At 43.7% G+C, this 22,083-nt stretch overlaps 1 protein-coding gene across 1 annotated transcript in view; it reads left to right on the top strand.

Moving 5' to 3' along the window:
* LOC124033732 (protogenin A-like) overlaps positions 1-22,083 on the top strand; it is a 46,817-nt gene that overhangs the window by 7,756 nt on the left and 16,978 nt on the right. The window contains exons 3-9 of the mRNA XM_046345942.1: positions 16,629-16,773; positions 16,970-17,103; positions 17,260-17,556; positions 17,650-17,809; positions 18,273-18,520; positions 20,170-20,334; positions 21,241-21,546. Of these exons, the coding sequence (XP_046201898.1) occupies positions 16,629-16,773; positions 16,970-17,103; positions 17,260-17,556; positions 17,650-17,809; positions 18,273-18,520; positions 20,170-20,334; positions 21,241-21,546 (1,455 nt within the window). The remainder of the gene's footprint in view (positions 1-16,628; positions 16,774-16,969; positions 17,104-17,259; positions 17,557-17,649; positions 17,810-18,272; positions 18,521-20,169; positions 20,335-21,240; positions 21,547-22,083) is intronic.

Genomic DNA, 22,083 nt, shown 5'->3' with positions numbered 1-22,083 from the left:
TTTCCAGAGGTTCACAGGGCATTACGCAATACACAGACATTGTAAAACCATATCCATATCCATGTCTTTATCCATATCCTTATCCATCGGTTCCGATGCAAGGTCTTACTGTGAGTGTGCTGGGATGTTTTTAGTTGATTCAAAAATTAGTTCCCAGTTGTGTTTTTTCAAGGTTACAAAACCAGTGTAGATAATATATCTCGCTCATTGATTTCATAAGAGAGAATAGATAGGAGGCATAAAATATATAATGAATCACACACACATCCCTGATGAAAAAAAATTGCGTAGACCAGCATAGGTTGGTTCAGAACAGGTGCTTGTTTTGTTGTGTTTTCATGGTGTCTTCGCTGTATTTTTGTGGTGACCAGCAGGACCAGTATCAAGTCACATCATGCTGGCTTGCAAAGTGATGTTTCATTCCTAATGGAATCCAGCCAGAGTGGATATCCAACAATTGGAAGTTTTTTCCCACACAATATGATTTCAGAATGACTGCCAAGATTGAGAAAACGAAGAAGAAATGAGACTACCCAAATAATAAACTGGAACAACCATTTCAGTAATGGGTGCAATGAATCCAACTAACAGATTGGATTAGTTTTGAAAAATTTATGTTATTTATCTTTGTGTAGCATAAGATTAATTAATCAATCAATGTACATGCAAAAAACACAACAAACAATTCTAAAAATCAACTGTAGTGGAGCATGCTGGGAAATATGATAATGACGGGCGTGGTCAGACCAGCTTGACCAGCTAGTCCAAAACACAGTGAAGGCTGGTCACCAGTGTCCAACATACCTCGAAGACTGATCACCAGCAAAACTTGCTAGACCATGCTGGCCAACCAACATAGCCAGCTGGACCATGCTGGCCAACCAGCATAACCAGCTATAACATGCTGGTCAAACCAGCTTGACCAACATCTGTCCAGCATAGACCAACATGGACTAGCAAATACCAGCATGGATCAGCTTGAAATGTATGCTGGACTATGCCATTTTTGTTCAGCAGGGATTTGGGACCATTTTTGACTACCCGGATAAATGACAAGCATGTAGTGAAAAGACACTTGGCCTCTGGAGTAAGCATACAGAATACTGGTTGTAAAAACGGAGTACATGGTTGTAAGGATTCCTAATGCTGAACAGTTTACTAACTTCATATTGTGGTCCACAATAAAGCACCCAAATGACTATTCCACAGCAGACTTTGTGACTCCAACAAAATGGTTGTTTGACCCTACCAGCTCTTTCCGTGTGTGACCACAGCCCCAGTGTTTATTTTGGTTGCTAAGGAATGTATTAGACGTGGAAAGGCTCTGCAGCATTAGGACCACAATAAAGGAAAAGCAAACCTAAAGGCACAGTAATGGATTGAAGTGAATGTTTGAAATAATTATTTAAGAGAAATAAGTCTCTGAGCCTGGCTTCTTTTCTCCCTCATGAGCATCTGGAATGGTTTCCATGGTTTCCTTGGACTGAAGTTCCAGAGGTCCAGGGTTTCTCTAGATTGCCCAAAGATGTTAAGTACTTAGAGTACTCACGATTTAAATCCTCCCTGCAATAATGCTAGACATTCCTTCTCATTTATCAATTACTTCAACAGTCCCCTATCAGTGCCCACTCAATCTACAGGTATGTCTACCCGAAACATGTGTTATGTTTTCAAAATGTATTCCATTGGCATCATCTCCTATTGGATTTTGAGCACAAAGCCTTATTTTGTGGTGACTTGTTTTCATTTTAGAGAAACAAAGCATGACACTATAATTGATTCAGAGGGGTTGGGTTAAATGCGGAAGACACATTTCAGTTGAATGCATTCAGTTGTACAACTGACTAGGTATCCCCCTTTTCCCTTTCCCCTTAATTAAGTAGAAGACTGTACTGATTTGAAAATTAAATGTTTAAAACCAGCACTCTGATGAAGAGATTAGACACAATGAAAGCACTGTCTCTGGTGGGTGAAGGGCTGATGTTGAATGATTGGAGAACTTTGACACCAGATTAGAGATGGGAGGAAGGGCAAGTGTCCCTGTCTTAACCCCACTCCCCCACTGGCCAGGGGACAGAGAGGTCACAGTGCTCATGGGATATGTGCTTTGTTTGCCCTGGGCCAATGACCATTGGGCTGTTCTGCAGGCTCTATGGAGCTTCCTCCAGTAGCCTGCTTCCTGGCCCAGCCCAGCCCAGCTCGCCCGGCCAATGATTAATTTGTGGGGCTGTTCAGCATTGCATTCTTCCCCTCAGTTGCCAGGCTGAGCATTCTTTTTCAGCAACCCTTATTATTTATTAAAGGGGGAAAGACAAACGTGGTGTGGGGTCTTGGCACATTATGAGGGAACTCATCACTCAAGAGTTTCTTGGGTTCTGTTCCATTGGAGGCCTTCAATTTGAAACTCATTAAATAGCCTCCTTTAAAGCAACACAAGGAAACAAAGCAAAGGATCGATTGGACAACAAGCTCCTTTTGTTTCCACTCAGCGTTAAGGTTAGGAGGGAGAGAGACTAGCCTGAGCTATTCTTGTTACATAGTGTGCAATACCTAGAACTCATTCCGATGTGTGACGCATTCCAATGTACAGAAAAAGACCAAAGCACTACGTGACTCAGTCCCTCTTGAAAGAAAGAGAGAGACCTGGGTGTTCCTCTTATCTTAATGGATAGTTTCTAGTATTTTCTGGGATTCTCAGTTCTTTGCCACCTTTTGACCTTTCATAAAATGTGAGCAGCAAGCCAAGGCAGTGTCCATTTACATCCATTGCTAAACTGTTTCCTCTCAATCCAAGCATTAGGCCATTCATGTGTAATTTGCATATGAAGTCAGGAAAGGAGCGTTCCTCCCCACCCACTCACCCTCCAGTACTGAACCCTTCCCTGCCCAACTCTGTCCACAGCCCACAACACAGATCTGCTGTCCCTCATTTGAATGAATTGCACAAATCAATATCACCATGTCAAACATTTGTCAGATCATAGTAATTATCACATACATTTTTTTTCTTCTAGAAATTGGTTGAAATCAAAACCAAATGCTTAACAGCTTTAGTTGTGTTGTCTCTCTCTGACAGGTCTGATGACGTTGAATACTAAAGTGGTTAAATGTTCTATTGGGTTCAGTGCAGAACTGTCAATATTTGGACCTTGAGGCCAAGGATTTTTGTTGTAGTCATAAATAGCTGTTCGCTTCTTCCTCTCTCTTGTAATGCTGTCCAAAGAAATCATCCTTCAGTCCTACTGTTTAACACTTACAGTAATGTTATTTGTCCTGTCACTTATGACTCATAAGGGTGGGAGGAATCAATACTCCTCTATACTTTCACTGATTATGAGTTGGGCCCAGACGGTTTCCTGACCACATGACCTGACCAGGACCAACTCCAGTCCCTACCTAGTCATAGTGAAGCTGCAGGCCTGGCCCAGGTCATCTGCAGGAGTAGGGCCAGTATTTCCACTCAATTGCTCTGCAGATCTCTTTTGACAAAGCTGCCAGAGCAGATCCCCGACCAGCCACTCTGGATCTGGCCTCAGTGCTCATCCACCTTGTTCCAATCAGGAGGGAGGAGAAGCCACACATGTAGCCAGGGCCTTGAAGTAGATAGAAAGGTCCAGTTCTGTCCCCTGCTTGACCACTCACTGTGTTTGTCTACTGCTAGGAACCGAGAGGCCTGGAGGAAATTAGTGCTGCAGAGGAGACCTCAGAGTAGAGCTCTGAGCAGAGCTCAGCAGCAGCCATTGACCTGTCAACAGACGCCCTGCCTAAACTCTGAGCTCCTCTGACCCTAAAAAAAAAAAAGAAAAAAAAAAAGAAAGTAGGAATATTTCGGAATTACAGCTCAGGGAACAACAAAGTAAACCCCTGACCACAAAGGGATGTATCTGAATGCACACGTATACTGACTCTGCACACTATAAACATTCGCTTTATGGTTTGCTTTACTGTGAAGATATTCTTTGCTTTTTATTATTAGTGGATTATTCATGCTCATTGGGCACGCTCAGTGGCTGTGTTAAACATGTCCATAACAAAACCTCTCCATACAGCTCGTATAAAACACATTCTTTCCACCTCATTACAGATATCTTTTTTACCTACATAGTAGTGAGGTAGAATTTGTGCCTGCAGTGTGATTCTTCAAGCTATAGTAATTAGAAGAGAGCATATAACTGCTCTGAATATTGGATTCCCGTTTGTTAAAGAGCATGTCCTCGAGTGGGATGGGATGGGGAGATTTGGGTTGATAAAGCACCCCTGTACTGTGGAGGAACCAGGGGGAAGGGGACAGAGCTGGCCCCTGAAGTTTCTAAGGGAACCTTTGTCCGGGCTTGACCTGTCCACTGACCTGCTGTTTACTGAGCCTCTGGCTTCAGCAGGCCTCTCGAAAACAAAGAGATCGGCCAGCTGGGAGGCAGGGCACGGAATAATTCTATAGTTTCGTTCGGACATTGGTGAATGTGTTTTCAGTGGTCACTCACAGATTTTTTTGTTGCTGTCAAACTTGTTTCTGTTTCTTAGGATAAGGGTCCAAAGTCTGCATGCCGCAGAACCTTAGAGGAGGATTTAAATGGTCATTACTAATAATGGAATACCCATCATTATGTTTTGTGTTAGAGATTTGATTTATTGTGAATCCCCACTTTGTTCATGATCAATAGCAACAGATTTTTTTGCAACTCATTACCATCATCTTCACAGTAAAGCAAACCAACATCTCCCATCTCCACAGTGACTAAATGAAGAAAAGCATGATGCAAAGCATTGTTTTACTGTGCCAGAATGGAATGGCAGTGGACAGGGTTTAAGACAAAGAGCATGTTAGCGGGGGCATTTCGTATCTGTAGGAAGGAAGAGTACCCTCCCAGTTTTAGGAGGCTCTGAGTGATTGATTGGCAGTTTGCAGAGAGCCAGCAGGGGAACGTTAGGCCACCCCAGCAGTGCTGGACAGGATTTGTAGAGGTTGGAGGTCAGAGGTGGGGTCACTGCAAGGGGCAGATGGCCAGATCCTCTTTTTGTGTTTCTTGGTGCAGTCATTCACCCCATCATTAGAAACAAGCTGGCAAAAATATCCGGGTAAACAATAAATTATTTTACAATTTAGCTAGGTGGGTTTGGTAGTTATATATTCTCCATGTGGTTGAATGAAATCATTAAGTAACATAAACACATTGTGAAAGGTGGAGAATAGTCAAGTCACCTTTTCATTTATGGAGGCCTTTCTCAATAACTGGATACCCAACGCTTCAGGGAGAGGTGCATATGATGAGCATTTGCTGGCAATGCAGAGCACGTATTTTATTCTTGATGTGTTTCAAAAGTCTGTAAGGTGACTGGAAGACGTAAATAGTAAATGGGCACACAGAGATAGTTGAAGGTATAATCTAGTCATTGTAGTGTGAGCCTCAGCTCATCTGCTTCAATATTTCATTTAGGAGCATTAGGTGCCGCCTCTGGCGACCATCATCACTCAAAGGAGATGGTCAATCACATATTTTGGGCAGCGATGTCAGTGACCACAGCTCGACAAACCCTAGCAGAATAGATTTTAGACTAAGGCTTAGTAGTTAATCAATAATCAATAAGGATCTCTCTGTTTGTCAATCCAGCATTTTTTGTATCTGGGAAGCTCATCCTCTCATGCCCCCAGGCCCCGGGCTACTGGGATGGATGCCTCCATGTTGCATTGCTGCTGTTGTGCAACACTTAGGAATGTATTTGATGTTGATTAGAGGTTCCACATTTTATTCCTCCATGGGAGCGTGTTACTGAAGGATGGGCCCCTGTATCCGTTCAAAATCAAATCAAATCAAATGTATTTATATAGCCCTTCGTACATCAGCTGATATCTCAAAGTGCTGTACAGCAACCCAGCCTAAAACCCCAAACAGCAAGCAATGCAGGTGTAGAAGCACGGTGGCTAGGAAAAACTCCATAGAAAGGCCAAAACCTAGGAAGAAACCTAGAGAGGAACCAGGCTATGTGGGGTGGCCAGTCCTCTTCTGGCTGTGCCGGGTGGGGATTATAACAGAACATGGCCATGATGTTCAAATGTTCATAAATGACCAGCATGGTCCAATAATAATAAGGCAGAACAGTTGAAACTGGAGCAGCAGCACGGCCAGGTGGACTGGGGACAGCAAGGAGTCATCATGTCAGGTAGTCCTGAGGCATGGTCCTAGGGCTCAGGTCCTCCGAGAGAGAGAAAGAAAGAGAGAAAGAGAGAATTAGAGAGAGCACACTTAAATTCACACAGGACACCGAACAGGACAGGAGAAGTACTCCAGATATAGCAAACTGACCCTAGCCCCCCCGACACATAAACTACTGCAGCATAAATACTGGAGGCTGAGACAGGAGGTGTCAGGAGACACTGTGGCCCCATCCGAGGACACCCCCGGACAGGGCCAAACAGGAAGTATATAACCCCACCCACTTTGCCAAAGCACAGCCCCCACACCACTAGAGGGATATCTTCAACCACCAACTTACCATCCTGAGACAAGGCCGAGTATAACCCACAAAGATCTCCGGGGGGGGGGGGGGGCAACCCAGGCAGGAAGATCACATCAGTGACTCAACCCACTCAAGTGACACACCCCTCCCAGGGACGGTATGAAAGAGCCCCAGTAAGCCAGTGACTCAGCCCCTGTAATAGGGATAGAGGCAGAGAATCCCAGTGGAAAGAGGGGAACCGGCCAGGCACAGACAGCAAGGGCGGTTCGTTGCTCCAGAGCCTTTCCGTTCACGTTCCCACTCCTGGGCCAGACTACACTCGATCATATGACCCACTGAAGAGATGAGTCTTCAGTAAAGACTTAAAGGTTGAGACCGAGTTTGCGTCTCTTACATGGGTAGGCAGACCATTCCATAAAAATGGAGCTCTATAGGAGAAAGACCTGCCTCCAGCTGTTTGCTTAGAAATTCTAGGGACAATTAGGAGGCCTGTGTCTTGTGACCGTAGCGTACGTGTAGGTATGTACGGCAGGACCAAATCAGAGAGATAGGTAGGAGCAAGCCCATGTAATGCTTTGTAGGTTAACAGTAAAACCTTGAAATCAGCCCTTGCCTTGACAGGAAGCCAGGGTAGGGAGGCTAGCACTGGAGTAATATGATCACATTTGGTTCTAGTCAGGATTCTAGCAGCCGTATTTAGCACTAACTGAAGTTTATTTAGTGCTTTATCCGGGTAGCCGGAAAGTAGAGCATTGCAGTAGTCTAACCTAGAAGTGACAAAAGCATGGATTCATTTTTCTGCATCATTTTTGGACAGAAAGTTTCTGATTTTTGCAATGTTACATAGATGGAAAAAAAGCTGTTCTTGAAATGGTCTTGATATGTTCTTCAAAAGAGAGATCAGGGTCCAGAGTAACGCCGAGGTCCTTCACAGTTTTATCTGAGACGACTGTACAACCATTAAGATTAATTGTCAGATTCAACAGAAGATCTCTTTGTTTCTTGGGACCTAGAACAAGCATCTCTGTTTTTTCCGAGTTTAAAAGTAGAAAGTTTGCAGCCATCCACTTCCTTATGTCTGAAACACATGCTTCTAGCGAGGGCAATTTTGGGGCTTCACCATGTTTCATTGAAATGTACAGCTGTGTGTCATCCGCATAGCAGTGAAAGTTAACATTATGTTTTCTAATGACATCCCCAAGAGGTAAAATATATAGTGAAAACAATAGTGGTCCTAAAACGGAACCTTGAGGAACACCAAAATTTACAGTTGATTTGTCAGAGGACAAACCATTCACAGAGACAAACTGATATCTTTCTGACAGATAAGATCTAAACCAGGACAGAACTTGTCCGTGTAGACCAATTTGGGTTTCCAATCTCTCCAAAAGAATGTGGTGATCGATGGTATCAAAAGCAGCACTAAGGTCTAGGAGCACGAGGACAGATGCAGAGCCTCGGTCTGCAGTCTCAGTGCTATGATGGGGTCTAAAACCAGACTGAAGCATTTCGTATACATTGTTTGTCTTCAGGTAGGCAGTGAGTTGCTGCGCAACAGCCTTTTCAAAATTTTTTGAGAGGAATGGAAGATTCGATATAGGCCGATAGTTTTTTATATTATCTGGGTCAAGGTTTGGCTTTTTCAAGAGAGGCTTTATTACTTCTACTTTTAGTGAGTTTGGTACACATCCGGTGGATTGAGAGCCGTTTATTATGTTCAACATAGGAGGGCCAAGCACAGGAAGCAGCTCTTTCAGTAGTTTAGTTGGAATAGGGTCCAGTATGCAGCTTGAAGGTTTAGAGGCCATGATTATTTTCATCATTGTGTCAAGAGATATAGTACTAAACCACTTGAGCATCTCTCTTGATCCTAGGTTCTGGCAGAGTTGTGCAGACTCAGGACAACTGAGCTTTGAAGGAATACGCAGATTTAAAGAGGAGTCCGTAATTTGCTTTCTAATAATCATGATCTTTTCCTCAAAGAAGTTCATGAATTTATCACTGCTGAAGTGAAAGCCATCCTCTCTTGGGAAATGCTGCTTTTTAGTTAGCTTTGCGACAGTATCAAAAAATAATTTAGGATTGTTCTTATTTTCCTCAATTAAGTTAGAAAATAGGATGATCGAGCAGCAGTAAGGGCTCTTCGGTACTGCACGGTACTGTCTTTCCAAGCTAGTCGGAAGACTTCCAGTTTGGTGTGGTGCCATTTCTGTTCCAATTTTCTGGAAGCTTGCTTCAGAGCTCGGGTATTTTCTGTGTACCATGGAGCTAGTATCTTATGAGAAAGGTTTGTAGTTTTTAGGGGTACAACTGCATCTAGGGTATTGCGCAAGGTTAAATTGAGTTCCTCAGTTAGGTGGTTAACTGAGTTTTGTCCTCTGGCATCCTTGGGTAGACAGAGGGAATCTGGAAGGACATCAAGGAATCTTTGTGTTGTCTGTGAATTTATAGCACGACTTTTGATTTTCCTTGGTTGGGGTCTGAGCAGATTATTTGTTGCAATTGCAAACGTAATAAAATGGTGGTCCGATAGTCCAGGATTATGAGGAAAAACATTATGATCCACGACATTTATTCCAAGGGACAAAACTAGGTCCAGAGTATGACTGTGACAGTGAGTGGGTCCAGAGACATGTTAGATAAAACCCACTGAGTCGATGATGGCTCTGAAAGCCTTTTGGAGTGGGTCTGTGGACTTTTCCATGTGAATATTAAAGTCACCAAAGATTATAATATTATCTGCTATGACTACAAGGTCTGATAGGAATTCAGGGAACTCAGTGAGGAACGCTGTATATGGCCCAGGAGGCCTGTAAACAGTAGCTATAAAAAGTGATTGAGTAGGCTGCATAGATTTCATGACTAGAAGCTCAAAAGACGAAAACGTCATTTTTTTTTTGTAAATTGAAATTTGCTATCGTAAATGTTAGCAACACCTCCGCCTTTGCGGGATGCACAGGGGATATGGTCAATAGTTTAGCCAGGAGGTGAGGCCTCATTTAACACAGTAAATTCATCAGGCTTAAGCCATGTTTCAGTCAGGCCAATCACATTAAGATTATGATCAGTGATTAGTTCATTGACTATAATTGCCTTTGAAGTAAGGAATCTAACATTAAGTAGCCCTATTTTGAGATGTGAGGTATCATGATCTCTTTCTATAAAGACAGGAATGGAGGAGGTCTTTATCCTAGTGAGATTTCTAAGGCGAACACCGCCATGTTTAGTTTTGCCCAACCTAGGTCGAGGCACAGACACGGTCTCAATGGGGATAGCTGAGCTGACTACACTGACTGTGCTAGTGGCAGACTCCACTGTGCTGGCAGGCTGGCTAACAGCCTGGCCTGCACCCTATTTAATTGTGGAGCTAGAGGAGTTAGAGCCCTGTCTATGTTGGTAGATAAGATGAGAGCACCCCTCCAGCTAGGATGGAGTCCGTCACTCCTCAGCAGGTCAGGCTTGGTCCTGTTTGTGGGTGAGTCCCAGAAAGAGGGCCAATTATCTACAAATTCTATCTTTTGGGAGGGGCAGAAAACAGTTTTCAACCAGTGATTGAGTTGTGAGACTCTGCTGTAGAGCTCATCACTCCCCCTAACTGGGAGGGGGCCAGATACAATAACTCAATGCCGACACATCTTTCTAGCTGATTTACACGCTGAAGCTATGTTGCTCTTGGTGATCTCTGACTGTTTCATCCTAACATCGTTGGTGCCGACGTGGATAACAATATCTCTATACTCTCTACACTCACCAGTTTTAGCTTTAGCCAGCACCATCTTCAGATTGGCCTTAACTTCGGTAGCCCTGCCCCCTGGTAAACAGTGTATGATCGCTGGATGATTCGTTTTAAGTCTAATACTGCGGATAATGGAGTCGCCAATGACTAGAGTTTTCAATTTGTCAGGGCTAATGTTGGGAAGCTTCGGCGTCTCAGACCCCGTAACGGGAGGAGTAGAGACAAGAGAAGGCTCGGACTCTGACTCCGACTTGCTGCTTAATGGGGAAAACCGGTTGATAGTTTCTGTCGGCTGAATGAGCGACACCGGTTGAGCATTCCTACAGCATTTCCTTCCAGAAACCGTGAGAAAGTTGTCCGGCTGCGGGGAAAATCAATGATGGTCCCAATCAAATGCCTGCCTGCACTTATCTCCACAGCAAATATTCCTCTGCAGAGGGCCTGATACACAAGAGGCCTTAAAGCTCAGAACTAATTTAATTAAAAATGCCCAAAGCAAAGTGGCCAGGGGCTCAGTGAAAGGATCAGTCTCCTTGTCTTCAAAAGAACTTTACACAAAGAAATGGGCCTTTACAGCAACTGGTGGGACACAACCCATTAGATAAGTTAGCATTCCATTTGAAAGTCAAATACTAGAAGTAAAGCGCTCTGCAAATTAAAGTTCAAGGCAAAGTGGCGCAGCTCTCTAAAACTGGTCAGGGTAGACAATTTAGGTTGTGGATCCCAAAATGAATTGGGTTCATTCTGGCTTTGCTCATGAACGCTCTGCCCGTGGCCAGTGAAAAAAACAAGGAGGTCTTCACCTTGAAATGTCAGAGGGTCAGCTGCGTTTAGGAGGGACAGAATTCCCCTTGCCGCCTTCCTCAAGACGACACGGAGTAGATGTCAGAGTGCAGTGCGCTGATCAGGATTCACAGAGAGCCCAGTCTGGCAGTTAGGGCTTTCCCGCTATTCAGCACCACGACACCTGGAAACCCAGGTTACGTCCAGCTATCCATATTGGCTGTTATAGAGGCCAGGACACAATCCAGTGTTTTTATGATGGGGTGGAGTTTACCTTTAGGCAAGGTTTCTCGAGAGCAGTGCTTGAGATTTACGTTGCTTTTAAGTAGTACTCTAAGAAAGGTTTGTTAGGGATACAGCTAGAAGTGCACCACTTGTGCTGCGTGCTGATTGTCAGTGAAATTTGATGAGTGGTAATAGTTCAATTATTCAGACTTAAGGTGCAAGAAGATGTTGATTGGGTTCCTCTCTGATGTCAGTGGCAACAGCTGTTCAATCAGAAACGATGAACCTTGCACCTAGTGAGGATTTGCCTCGCTTTAAGTCTGAGCTCCTTGTAATCTTTACACGGCTCCTCGTATGTTTTCTTCATCTGTTGGCTCCCCCCCCCCTCTCTTTTCTCCCCTAGCAAGCCTGCTGTGTTTGGTGTGCGTTCAGGGTTTTTTGTGTGCAGAATTTAGAGAAGAGGGGTAATTTCTGTGATAAAGTTAGTGGGGGAGCCTCCGAAGGCAAACACTGGGTAGAGTATCTCATTGTTACACTGGGCTAGCGAGATAACTGAGCCTAGGGAGGGGAGAGAGAGTTGGATGGAGAGAGAGAGAACCCAGGAGAGGTACTCTGATGCCCCTCTCCCCTCCCCTCCCCTCAGACTGCCTCTTCATCTGTGAGTGCTGATGGCTGCTCGCCCCTGCAGCACAAACAGCATCGGATGTGTGCAAAGGTCAAAGAGCACTGCAGTCTTTTGTTAATCCATTACTTAAGTGGTGCGCATTGCATTCTGAAAACATGCAGCTGTTTTGAATCTGAAGACACATGTCATGTGTATCTTTGAATTATCTGATTCCTTTTTCTCTGAATAGTAAATGGGTGAAGAGGATTTTGTTTTGTGGTACTTGTTTTGGGTATTTCTGATGTAGTCTTCTTATATAGTCCTTCACGGATGTAGCCTAGTATGTTGGTTGCACTGGGTCGCAGTTGTTCCAGGAGTGGTTTTATTTGTTTATGATAATTAAGTTGATGCTTTTTGGTAAATATTTTATATATTTATTTATTCCAAAAATGTGATTTAAATTGAGGTCTGTATCAAGAGCAGTACACCGTCATTTACTTTAAAGTAACTGTCCAGTGTTTCCAGATTTCTATGAAATATGATGTATTCTTAATTACAATATGAGTGAAATCGTTTTCTTTCCAAAAAAGTGTAATTAAGTGTGTTACAATACAGCTTTTCTGTGTTGGAATGGTGTGGGCATGTGACACACTCTATTCAAGCCACTTCGATATAAAGTGATTTCGTAGCAGATTTGGAGAGCATTTTCACTGACCCTAACCTTAACCCTTTTTCTAACCGTAATCTCAGTCTCCTAATCGGCTATGTTAAGTCTCCTAACCTGCTATGAAAAAGTCATTTCGGTATCAAAGTGGCATGAAAAGAGGGTTTCCAGTGTGGGTGTTCACCAACAACAGAGTAGAGTTGACTGGTCATATCATCCTCCTCAGGAGGATGACATCATCCTCCATGAGGTAATAGCAAGCATTTTTGAAACAGTCTGTTTGAGATACAAATTTTATGTAGGGTCTTTTAAAGTGTTTTTTTCTCCAATTTATGCTTTGGCCACAAATACGAGTATACGTACGAGTTAACGTATTATTAAAGTTAATTATATTATTAAAATGTATATTTTCACTGAACAGTAACTTTAACAAACTATTGACCTGAGGCGTCTTTAGTTGAAAAGGGGAATGGGAGTGGATGACCTTAATGGCTTTTTTTTTTTTACTGCTTAGTGACTGAAAAAGGGGGGGGTATCATAATGTTCTAGATGATTTTGTATAACCTTTTTGAAACGATGAACAATTTATTCTAGACATTGAACTACTTGCAACATCATTCTTAACGGTGGATAAGGTTTAGGTGAAATCAGTAATGGGACACATGCTGTGTACATGAGGGCTCTCATGGAGTTTAGTTTCCATACAGTTTAGGTGGTGTCTGAACTGTATGGAATCGAAGCAGGATGTTGCCAGACCTCTCTACCAATCATCACCGTCCGGCTGCACTAATCCTCCTCTTTATCTCAGGGGGATTAAAGTATAAAATCAGTAGCAAATAATATGATGTTAACAGTTATAATTATGTATTAATTTCTATAAGCATATGAGACCTAATATATCTGTTGTCTCTCTAGGAATAGACCTAGAGGTAGGCCTAATTAGGAATTAGATGCTGTGTGTCTGTGAGGACTGTGTGTCTGTGAGGGTTGGTGAAATGCGATGTTGTCCTTTAATGCTACTGTTAGCATAGAGCAGTCCTTTTAGGTTCCCACTGGCTGGCCATTCATCTGGCCTGTCAAAGGCCTCACTTTCAGTATCATCTTTCACTGACTGATCTTCCCAAACTCTACTGCTCCATGAGGGGGAAAATAATCAATGATCTCAAACAAAATGGATCAAGCTTCCCCTCCTCCTCCACATGGCCTCATAACCAGCTATGGGCATAATTACTCTGTGTTCAAATATAAAGAGTTTTACAGCAAGCGTATGAGGAATTTTATTTCAGTTAAAGTATTAGCAGTAGTCATTAGGTGGGCCACTAAAAGTTTGTGTGCATGGCACACATTTGACTGATTGACCTCTGCTCGTGTGCGTAGATGTGCATAGTAGAGGAGCTAATTAATAAGATGGGCCTAGCAGAGATTTCCTCTGCTCTCTGATCTCCTCAGGGTTTAATGTGCTCCAGCCAGGATGAGCTGACAGGTACATGTAACATGCTGGTTTGTTTAGGTTAGTTATGGCCTCGGGAACCCCGTCTGATATCCGATGTCTGGTGCTTGTATAACACCTAATTTGAGGGAGAACTGGAGCTTATGCATTTTCAAAGAAAAGGTGAGAGACAGGGCATGGAAAAAAAACAACAGCTGATTTCAATAGTGGACTAACCTACATCTCAGGGCAAAGGGTCTTCCTGTGACTGTCTTGATTAGACGGCAATGCATCAACACACGAACTCTGTCTAGGCTGTAAGGAGAGGAGGTCAAGGAGAGAATTTGTCTTGGAAGGGTAAGGTTGGATGGATTGTGGGGCTCTTCAGATCTTGCTGTCAACAGCCCATATGAGTATTCTTGGCAAATGTGCTAATGTACAGAATTTATTTTGATTTGAATAGGATAGAGCTTTCTCGTTGGGGCATGGCAGCTCCTTGGCAAGTAGTTTCATGGACAATTATATGAATAAAGATTAAAAATTAAAGATAGGCAGTAGTGATCATTTCGGTATAATTGTGCACATAGATTTTCCTATTTTATATATTTTTTTAAAGCTCTCTCTTCTTCTCCCCAATTTCATGGTATCCAATTGGTAGTAGTTACAGTCTTGTCTCATCGCTGCAACTCCCGTACGGACTCGGGAGAGGCGAAGGTTGAGAGCCATGCGTCCTCCGAAACACAACCCAACCTAGCCCCACTGCTTCTTGACACAACGCACATCCAACCCGGAAGCCAGCCGCACCACTGTGTCGGAGGAAACACCGTACACCTGGCCACACTGTGCCACCTGGGAGGCCGCAATTTTCCTATTTTCAATGACATTTCTAAGAATGAGGTTCAGCTTCACAGCACAACAGTCTCACTATCAGGCAGATACTTTTATTTACAAAACCATTTTGGGTTTACTGCCTTTTTATTTGGGCATTTTTATTGTTCAGAAATGTGGTGGGTACTCTCTTCGTTCGCTGGACTTTATCCTGCTAACTGTTCCAAATGTCCAAACTGAATTTGGTGAAAGGGCTTTTATGTATTCTGCGCCATCGTCTTGGAACGCCTTACAAAATACTTTTAAACTGGAAGAACTTGTTCCGTTTGGTATTTTTAAATCACTGATGAATGATCTTGAGACTGATTCCCTGACCTGTCAATGGTTTTAATTTGCTGTTTCTGATTTTGTTATACTCTTGTGAATTCTATGGTTTTTACTAGATAACTTGTATTTTTTCATGTTGTTTGTCTGTAATTGTTGTAATGACTTGGTGCCTACAGTGGGGCAAAAAAGTATTTAGTCAGCCACCAATTGTGCAAGTTCTCCCACTTAAAAAGATGAGAGAGGCCTGTAATTTTCATTATAGGTACACTTCAACTATGACAGACAGAATGAGAAAAAAAAATCCAGAAAATCACATTGTAGGATTTTGAATGAATTTATTTGCAAATTATGGTGGAAAATAAGTATTTGGTCACCTATAAACAAGCAAGATTTCTGGCTCTCACAGACCTGTAACTTCTTCTTTAAGAGGCTCCTCTGTCCTCCACTCGTTACCTGTATTAATGGCACCTGTTTGAACTTGTTATCAGTATAAAAGACACCTGTCCACAACCTCAAACAGTCACACTCCAAACTCCACTATGTCCAAGACCAAAGAGCTGTCAAGGGACACCAGAAACAAAATTGTAGACCTGCTCTAGGCTGGGAAGACTGAATCTGCAATGGTTTGAGGAAATCAACTGTGGGAGCAATTATTAGGAAATGGAAGACATACAAGACCACTGATAATCTCCCTCGATCTGGGGCTCCACGCAAGATCTCACCCCGTGGGTTCAAAATGATCACAAGAACGGTGAGCAAAAATCCCAGAACCACACGGGGGGACGTAGTGAATAACCTGCAGAGAGCAGGGACCAAAGTAACAAAGCCTACCATCAGCAAGGGCATTGAAGATGAAACGTGGCTGGGTCTTTAGCATGACAATGATCCCAAACACACCACCCGGGCAACGAAGGAGTGGCTTCGTAAGAAGCATTTCAAGGTCCTGGAGTGGCCTAGCCAGTCTCCAGATCTCATCCCCATAGAAAATATTTGGAGGGAGTTGAAAGTCCGTGTTGCCCAGCAACAGTCCCAAAACATCACTGCTCTAGAGGAGATCTGCATGGAGGAATGGGCCAAAATACCAGCAACAGTGTGTGAAAACCTTGTGAAGACTTACAGAAAACGTTTAACCTCTGTCATTGCCAACAAAGGGTATATAACAAAGTATTGAGATAAACTTTTGTTTTTGACCACATACTTATTTTCCACCATAATTTACAAATTAATTAATTAAAAATCCTACAATGTGATATTCTGGATTTTTTTTCTCTCATTTTGTCTGTCATAGTTGAAGTGTACCTATGATGAAAATTACAGGCCTCTCTCATCTTTTTAAGTGGGAGAACTTGCACAATTGGTGGCTGACTAAATACTTTTTTGCCTCACTGTATCTTGGCCAGGATGCTCTTGAAAAAGAGATTTTAAATCTCAATGAGCCCTTCCTGGTTAAATAAAGGTAAATAAATAAAATAATGGCTGCATTACTAGTAATCATCTCTTCGCAAACATGTACTGTACATTAGAGAATGTGTCTACTCTTGTAGTACACAATGTCTCACCATTCCTTGTTCTGTAGGTATCTCCCCCTTTACAAATCAGCCAACATCTATTGTGGTGACAGAAGGATCAGTCGCCCGTTTCACCTGCAAAGTCACTGCAAGCCCTCCTCCCATCATCACCTGGGAGTTCAATCGGGTCATGTTACCCCTGGCAACTAAAAGGTATGTATTCTCATTATTTCATTATCATGCCATGTCATTAACTTTATCTGTAAATGGCATTTGAGAGTGTTGTAAAGTCTATTACGATTTTAAACTGTACATGTCAGAGTGATAGAAATATCAGAGCTGTGTGCTCATCCACCATTATATATGATGTCAGGTGCATTGATTGTCTTTGTGTTCTTGTCTGTCCCAGAATCACAGTCTTGCCCAGTGGCGTTTTGCAGATCCACGGGGTGGAAAAAGGGGATGCTGGGAACTATCGTTGTGTGGCGACCAACATCGCCAACCGTCGCCGGAGTACAGAGGCAACCCTCACTGTCACTCCAGGTGGGAGATAGTGGAGAATTAGCACTTTTTTTCAGATTGAAACATAATATATTTACAAGCATTGCATCAAACATTATAAGCCCAATAAAAGCCAAGTTATATTTATGTTGAGTAGTGAAGTGGGCACCCTGGTCAAATCCTGTCTCCCCTCCACAGCTCCAAGCCCCAAATTGCCTCAGAGGCCTCGTATCATCGCCGGGCCCCAGAATGCCACTGTGTCCCTGCACCAAAGTGCCATCCTGGAATGCATGGCTACAGGGAACCCACGACCCCTCATCTCCTGGAGCCGAGCCGACAGCAAGTCCATCGATGTTTTCAACACCAAGGTGCTGGGCAATGGCAACCTCATCATCTCTGATGTTAAACCCCAACACGGAGGAGTGTACATGTGCAGAGCCACTACCCCTGGCACACGCAACTATACCATCGCCACAGCTAACATCACTGTGCTAGGTAAACACATGTTGTTGTCTATGTAGAGTGTCAGTTGTTATTACAGACATGATTGTTGGTGTTTGTTACATCTATGACGTTTCCCTTATTCAGCGCCTCCATCCTTGGTGGAGTGGCCGGAGAGCCTGACCCGTCCGCGTGCGGGCACGGCACGCTTTGTGTGCCAGGCTGAGGGGGTTCCCCTGCCCCACATCACTTGGCTGAAGAACGGAGAGAAGGTCCACTCCAACGGACGCATCAAGATGTACAACAGGTCTGAGCTCTAACACCAGATCGTAATATAGCTAATAACTCTCTGCTCCTGTTTGTCTCCCTCTCAATTGTTTATTTATATGATCATCCCATTGTTTTATAAATCCCTGCCTCCTAAACACCAACCATATTGTATGTTCTGCTGTATGTTAATTGAAACAGAATCCCTAATTCCTTTACCCCACAGGTAAGTTGTCTTTGTTGATTGGAAACTCAGTCCCAATTAAAAATTAATCAGCCCTTCCCTACAAAAGAAAGGAAGCTGAATAATTTACAAATGTGCTAATGGCATTTCAGTGGATTTCCCACTAATTTGCATCCTCTGCTAATACCACTGTCTTGGCTTGTTAACGGTTTCTGATTTGAAAGAGAATGATAGAGCTGGTAAGCAATGGGTTTAGTATTGGTAGGGGAAACTGAAGGAGGGACAGAAGTCTAATATGGCCATGTGTTTTGTCCCACAGTAAACTGGTGATCAACCAGATCATCCCTGAGGATGATGCCATCTACCAGTGCCAGGTAGAGAATGAGCAGGGCTCTGTGCTGTCCATGGCCCGGCTCATAGTGGTGATGTCAGAGGACCGGCCCAGCGCGCCCAGGAACATCCGGGCTGACACTGTATCCAGCTCTGCCATCTTGCTGGCCTGGGAGAGACCACTGTACAACTCAGACAAAGTGATCGCCTACTCTGTGCACTACATGAAGGCTGAAGGTGAGATATGATGGCCATTTCAGGGGAGCCTCTTCTATTTCTTGTACCTTTTCAAGCAGAAACTCTTCTTGATGTTGGCAGGAAATAGTTAATGTCGTATGTATTAGGGCATTCCATATGAATGGCCTTGGTAGCCCCAGGAGTTAACAGTTAACACTGTTTAGAGTCCTGAATGCTCCGCTTCCTCCTTGCCCCCAGAACGGAATGTGGGAGATTGACCATCTGTTGTTAATAGTTGGTTGCTAGGCAGAGGTCAAGGAAAAGAATGACTACTGCACCTAAGAAAGAACAGCAGCTTGCTCTGTACAAACAGGACTGGCCTTCCATAGGCGATCTCAAGCCCTGTGCATGGGTTTTAAAGGTGCAGGAACACCCTACACTAGATGAGATGCAGGATAGACAGGAAACGATCACAAGAATACAAGGGCTGCACTGTTGTCACTAGTCACCCCAGTCATTGACTGCTGGATCTTTAGCTTTCCTGGGAAACTGTATTGTTGATGAAGAGGCACCAAAAGTCACATTCAAACAATGTAACAGTTCAGCACAAATGTTATCCAGTTCATTCAGGCACGGTTGTTCATCGCCGGCTATGGAATACCATTGTATAGGCCAAATGTACGAATTCCATGCAGCAAAAGAAACACCTGCTAGGCTATGTAAGGATAAGGACGTTAACGGAAGTAAGTTAGAAAATCTGCCCCTTTCTCCTTAAATAACTGGTGTCTGTAAAGGATTTGGTGCACTTGATTAAGATTACGTGAAACATTCTGTCCGGTCTCAGAGAATTGCTGGCCGTTGAGATTGACAGGAGTAGTAGCACCAATGCATTCTGCACCTGAGGTCTCAGACACAGAGCCTTGGCATTAAATGGAGGTTCTAATGAAAGGAGGAACTAATTAGTCTGTGTGTTGGAGTGTGCTAATCCAACAGAGGAGATTCTGTCAAGGCACTGGGACAGCATGAGCTGGACTGGGAGGGAGGCTTTGTGTGTCTTTTCAGGGAGGTTTCCTGGGCCTTTCAGGCCCCTGGACAAGGCCTTTTCTGTTTACTCTCAAGGATCTTGTTTACCAGGTCAGAAATCAGGCTGGACGATTCAATACGTCCTGGCTACAAGTGAGTCTTTTGTGGGACCTTCCTAATCTGTGCTAATTAAACTGCGATTAGGCTCAGCCAGCAATGTGGGAAAATTTAATGTTGGAATTTGGCTTGAGCAATGTTGATGAAATTGTCCTATAAAAGGGGAAGGAACCAGTTTGATTGAGTTGACACTTTTTGTATATTGTCCATACTGAATGGACCAGAAGCCCACCGTTAGAGACAGATGTACATCGTAACTTTGTAAGAATCAGACAGCTCAGACAAGGAGGTTCCTAAAGCCAAAGTGATTATGTTCTAATTGCTCTGTATACTGAGAGAAATCATTGAATGATGATTATGGAAAGTTATCAAAAGTTGTCTTTGTACTCAGAATGTACGCAAATCTTCATAGACCCTTTTATGATAGGGTCCCCCTTTAGTGCCCTAAAGAGTTTGCATTGAAGGATCAGATCCCCTCTGAACTCCTTGCCTGTACATGCAGCTTACAACTCTGTGGGTGGTAATTGATTAATTGATTAAATGTGTGTCCTTTTCTTCCCTAAAACCAGGCTTGAACAACGAGGAATATCAGGTTGTCATTGGCAACGACACAACCCGGTACATTATTGATGACCTGGAGTCAGTGCGGAACTACACCTTCTACATCGTGGCCTACATGCCCATGGGAGCCAGCCGCATGTCAGACCATGTGTTCCAGCACACCCTGGAGGATGGTGAGGCCTCGTCGTTAGCTCCCACATGCACAAACATACAGTCCACCCTGGACTTTATCGGGCTGTAACCCAGGGAAACAGAGGTAATGTGCAGCCATAACTGTCACCCCAGGATGAATAAAAACACCCCCAGATGAATAGTAATGAGAATGCTTCATATTGATCCTGTAGTCATTGTGTAAGGTCTTCTATCACTCTAATGGAGGACTCCGAGGATGTTTTCCAGTTTGTTTAAACTGTAATGAATAGGCTGTAGAGAGTGTGCAGTACTGTAGGTCCTGTAATGAATCTAGTGGGGCTAACCCCAGGCTGTCTAATCGAGGTCGTCTCTAAGAGGTGCGCCAGAGGAATAGCGGAGTCTAATAAGGAAGGATTAGATGGTGGACCACTCGGCTAGTTAAACATTAGTCAGGCTGATATTTAGAGATCAGGAATGACCCTCTCTACTATAATCTAACTCCCCACAAGGGCCCTTCACAGTTCACACCACCCCATTAAATGTTTCTGCACTGTGCAACCGTGACCACCACTTATGATCAAGGATAATTACATTTCTTTCATATTCCACAGAAAATAACTGGCCTATTGTCCTTGACTAAGGGAATATCTGTCACATGATTGCATACCAGTCTAAATCAGGTCCCATCTATTTATTGTGTACACTTGCAGACATACTGAATTGATTTTCCAGTATGACTGAGTTGACGTACAGTGAGCTGATTTGTATCTCTGGGTTTGTTCATTATAGTCTCAGTAGCTAGCTGTTACTTTAGCAATCGCAGCTCTTCCTTTGGTCCCCACCAAAACATCATACAAAACGACCATAAATATAGACAGAAACACAGTAATGAACAAGTTGGTGACTGTATAAGCCTCAACATGACCACTCTGTCTCCCTCTCCACAGTGCCCCTGCGTGCTCCAGAGCTCAGCCTCACCAGCCGCAGCCCCACAGACATCCAGGTGTCCTGGCAGCCCCTTGCAGCCAAGATAAGCCGCGGCCGGGTGTCGGCCTACCGCTTGTCCTATCGGACCAGCGCTGACCAGGCTGTCACCCAGCTGGAGCTTCTTGGGGAGAAGACCCAGTATCTCCTGGAGGGCCTGCAGCCCGACACCATCTACCTCCTCCGCATCGCTGCAGCCACTAGCGTGGGCTGGGGGGAACAGTCAGCCTGGACCTCCCACCGCACCCCTAAGGCATCCAGCGCCAAAGGTACTTACACATGCTCCTCAGTAGTAGCGATGAGTTATTGGCTGCTCCCTGATGGTCCGATGCTCCAGGCATTCAGGCATGCACATTATATATATTTTTTAAGTTAAACATGTGCTCTGTGTGTCCCAGTCTTATGACTAGGTTGCCGCGTGCACATATGATGCTTGTACAGATGATTACAACTGTATGACTTCTAATCAATTAAAGTCAAAAGACAAAAAAGTAAGCCATAACATGAACCAGAATTTCAACCTTAGATTTGTAAAGCTACCACATCACAGAAATAAACATGTAAGGCCTTACTTCCTGCCTTACTTCCTGCACGGACTTATCATGCACACTAAAACCATCATGCCTTGCAGGCGCACAGTGAGAGCACACTTCCCTCTACACATAGTCAATATAGGAGCAAAGTGGCTGGATTATCTCTGAACCTTTCTTCTTCCCAGTCCTCTGCTGAATGTGTGAGAGAGAGCCATGAGAAGAGCTTGCTCTAATAATCTTGTTAAGGCATTGCGTTTGTTACTTCATGACCTT

The sequence above is a fragment of the Oncorhynchus gorbuscha genome, linkage group LG04, assembly GCF_021184085.1.
Source record: "Oncorhynchus gorbuscha isolate QuinsamMale2020 ecotype Even-year linkage group LG04, OgorEven_v1.0, whole genome shotgun sequence".
Classification (NCBI taxonomy): Eukaryota; Metazoa; Chordata; class Actinopteri; order Salmoniformes; family Salmonidae; genus Oncorhynchus; species Oncorhynchus gorbuscha.
This window is presented reverse-complemented; position numbering and strand designations above follow the sequence as displayed.